The 4,129-nt window shown below is 37.3% G+C and overlaps 1 protein-coding gene across 1 annotated transcript in view; it reads right to left on the bottom strand.

Moving 5' to 3' along the window:
• Positions 1–404: 404 nt before the first annotated feature.
• The window catches only part of LOC104405308 (brefeldin A-inhibited guanine nucleotide-exchange protein 1-like), a gene marked incomplete at both ends in the record, with an annotated part of 15,099 nt that continues 11,374 nt past the window's right edge, over positions 405–4,129 (bottom strand). The window contains 2 exons of the mRNA XM_010013980.1: positions 405–639; positions 3,969–4,102. Coding sequence (XP_010012282.1) covers positions 405–639; positions 3,969–4,102 — 369 coding nt within the window. The remainder of the gene's footprint in view (positions 640–3,968; positions 4,103–4,129) is intronic.

Here is a 4,129-nt window from a genome sequence, read left to right as displayed (position 1 = left end):
CCTACTTCTTTATTAGGTACTTAATTTCATGTTCTATTTAAAATATGATGGAAATTTTTTTTAAACAGCTCTACAAGAATTTTCCCATCACTTTCCACTTCACCAAACAACACTACCACAAATGTCACGTTACTGCTGATCTTACAGAGTAAATGTTATTTAATCTGTAAGTATTCCAAAGGAAACGTTGCTATTTTATTTGAAGGGGGTTTCAAGGTATTTTTGCAAGCAAGCCCATTGCCACTGGGTAAAAAAGAGCATAGGAAGATCTGGCAAGTTTTACACAAAACCCAAGATTCCTAGAAGAGAACAGATTTATCTAAGAAAAGAGCAAACTACACAAAAACATAAACAAATGTTTACTTAACACCTCACCCCTTAAATTAGAAATTCATATAACTTACCTCGATCTGCATCTTTAGATGAGTCTTAAAGTTCGAGAGGAGGGTAAGAAATATGGAAAGTGAAAGTTCAAAAACTTCTGGAACTGACGAGACTCCGTTTTTTGACAGTGCAACACAAAGGTACTGCTTAATAGCATTAATAAACATCTCATTTGTCCTGAAGACAGGTCCTGCATTTTGCAGAATTGACAGAAGCAACTGCAATGAAAGAATCTTTGATCGCAGTTCATGAGATCTAGAATAAAACAATGCAGCATATATCAGCTCAGTGGAAGCCATAAAAAAATAAAACATTCTCTTGAAAGGTCAGTACACACATGTATGTGGAAAGTTAATGAAATAAAGCTGACACAACCTGGTGTGGAAAGAGTCATAAAAAGATGTTGATCTTTTTTGTTGAAGTGGTCACTCGTCAGCCAAGAAGGTGGGCAAGAATAACCTTTTGCAGTTACGGTTTCTCTCTATTACTACTGAACCACTCCTCTGCAAGACACCACTGCAGAACACCAGCAACAGCAGGCAATGCTGTCTATCTTAGCCAGAGGATGAAGGGAGCAGTCTTTCCTTTGAATGTTTTTTTTCTGGAAGAATCCATCTAAAATATCCAGTCCGCATACAGAACTTTTGAGTACCAAAAGGTGAAAATTCCTCCTTCTCCTCTGTTTCCACCAGCCTGGAAAGAGAGCTGAAGGATCATAAAGACAACAGCTGCACTGCTTGACCTACTTGCTACCAAAATGGAAATATTTTTCTCAAATACTGTATTTTGTATTATTTATTAGCCACTGTTCCCATCACACTCTAAGAGCAGATAAGATACATAACTTGCCCCATTTAAGGTGGCAATAGCAAAGTCAGGCAACTGTAGCATTGTCAAGGGCTCCACAGTAACGTCATGCTTCTTACAGACTGAGATAAGCTAGAACTCACGTCAAACAGAAGAGTGCTACTATTTATGCTTTAAAAAAACAAAACAAAAAACAAACCAGCCCTCAAAACCTCCAAACCACACACACACAAAAGTGTAAAGGAAATCTGTATCTATAAAAATACAATTAGTTTAAATAGCACTCTGGGTGAATGCATCCTCTCCTGATGCTCCTTCCCACTTGTGATAATCTGAAAAAAGACTACAGCTCTTCTGAGGAGCAGGTACAGACACAAATGGTTTTTCCCAACAAGACAGTCCACAGTTTTCACAGAACAACCACCCACTGACAGAAGGACAGTTATGAAACAGAAGGAACAATGACAGGAAACTTTTCAGAGTACAGCCCAGACATGGTAGGGACCACTTCAATATTTGCTGTATGTTGCAAAAATACAAGCTTAACAACAGGAATTCCAGTAGCAAGTCTGTTGCAAATAAACTCCATGCTTTCTGGATGCTGGCAAACAAAAGGGGTATTTAGGGGGAAAATCAATCTGCAAACATTTCAAACTCATAGAATATAATCCCAAATTTAGACTTGTCTGAAGAGACTTTTGAGAAGAAAAACACTGGCAGTCAAATTAAGTGAGGAATTTGTTCCTCACATTCCTCTTAATGGGCTGTAGGTCAAAGTAAACTCCCCAAACCAGCTCTCCTTAGGAGTTCTTCAAGAAAATGCCTGGCTCTGGACACTGCACAGCTGCATGGAACCTAGCATAACAATCTCCTTTGATGCAAAAGGCCTGATTTTTGCATCGCATTGTACCAAGTATGAAGGCAGCACATGACCAGACCATACTTTGCTATGAAACAAAAGAATTTCAATATGAATTTCAATGATAAACATAGATAATATCTACTTCCAGCAAGAGTCAGTTCAGAACTGAAGTCCCAACTTGCTGGCCTTACCAGCATTCTGTATGATGTGTAAAGCCCACTTAATCTAGTAAGTGAACCTTCAAGACATTTCTCCCCCATTTATTTCATTCCATGGAAAATGGAGATAAAGACATTAAGACATTAACCAGGTTCCCATGAACATAAACTTGATCTCAGCTCCCAGCCATGTGATTTTAAGCTAAAGTCAGTGTCCAGTTAGCTAAACTTAAAATATTTTAATTATAGACTTCACAGTTACTTTCACCAGAAAGATGCTTTTTAAAGAGGCAGATAAGACTTTTTTAAATGCTGTAGATACCCTACGCTTCCTCTTCCAATTACAGCATGTTAATAGTTCAAAAAGCCATCAATGCCTCACAACCACTGATAAATTCTAGGCACTTCTCCAAACACAGGACATCTTCAAATGCCTCTGCAGCTAATTCTTGTTGCCCTAAATGCCATTTCCTCCAATTTATTCTACATGAAGAGCTTAATCAGTTCCAATACAAACGTCAAGGACTCCATGGATTCAGATGAGATTCTCCAAGTGCCTCAATAGCTATCGCTGCTCTTTCCAGAGGGTGTTAACCCATTACAGCCTTTAATAAACAGACAGTGTTAGGCTCAGACAACTGACTAAAACCACAGGATTTTCATAGCATTTCCTGGAAGACAGATTCTCAAAAAGTGAGGAAAAACCTCATGCCTCAGTCTTCATTCTCTGATGTCCTGACTTTTGGTAGTGTATCACTAGATAACAATTTGAAAATGGTCCTAGACCAACCCTTCAAAATCCCTTCTACCACATCATTTTTTTTTTCCAGCTTATCAAATCCACAACACGTATCAGTGATAAAATTAAACTGTCTTAAAGTTACCTGTTTTAAAAGTTAGACCTTGGAACAGTAAAGATGATTTAATTTGAAAAATACTGGGCCTTCATGAGAAATCATACCATAGTTTTAACATCATATGAACAAAAAAGCAATCCTCTTGAAAATTACTATTACTTGTTTCTAACATGCAAAAAAACATGCATATAAATTCTATTCAAAATCACAAAAAGCAAAGTTCTTTGCCAACACTCACAACTAATATTGGCACCCATCTATAGAGGAGTGTATTCGTTTGTTTACAGCAAAGCCAAATTGAAAACACAGTATCTTCAATCAGAGGACAAGATTTCCAAAATAGCCAAACAAAAGCTTTGTTTCAAAACATTTGTTTGTTTTTTTTTTTATTAAGGATGCTGTTAAAATAGTCCAACCTGAGCAGAAGAATGGAACACTGTATCATGAATTTATCATAATCAGTATCAGGTCAAGGTGAGGTGCATATATCAAGGAGAAGTAGAATTGGGTATGTGTACTGGATACCCAGTATGCAAGACATGTAAGAAACTGTCTGCATAAACAGAACCTAGGTATTCCTTAAAAGCAGAGCAACATGAGCTGAGACCAAAAATACCTGAAGACTTTCTTTACTGACCCTTCTGGGAAGGGTATTATAAAGAGCATCCAGTAAGAATATCATCTACTTACAAGAAGCACAGACTTTAACAAACTTCAAAACAGACAGACGGGTAGCAGCAACTGCTTTCATTTGACATACAAAAGATGCATTAGAGCATAACAGTACCTTTTCTAAGTTCATTTTACTGTATCATTATTTTCTCAATAACTGAGGACTCTCAAAAAGTATATAAAGAACTTATTTTTATTTCCAAACAGAGAACTCTCAGTTGTACTTACTTTGGATCTGGTGGTCCATCTGACAGGGGCTTCATGGAGAGTTTGCAAAGTGACCTGAATACAAGGAAGGCATCCTTTTGTAAAATGTGGGAAAACTTAGCACCAGGGGTAGGTCCTGAAGAATTTCCAGATTCCTAAAGAAGTTAACATATTTCAGTATT

Source organism: Nestor notabilis, unplaced genomic scaffold, assembly GCF_000696875.1.
Source record: "Nestor notabilis isolate BGI_N333 unplaced genomic scaffold, ASM69687v1 scaffold24314, whole genome shotgun sequence".
Lineage (NCBI taxonomy): Eukaryota > Metazoa > Chordata > Aves > Psittaciformes > Psittacidae > Nestor > Nestor notabilis.
Note: the sequence above shows the minus strand (reverse complement) of the source record. Positions and strands in the feature narration are given on the sequence as shown.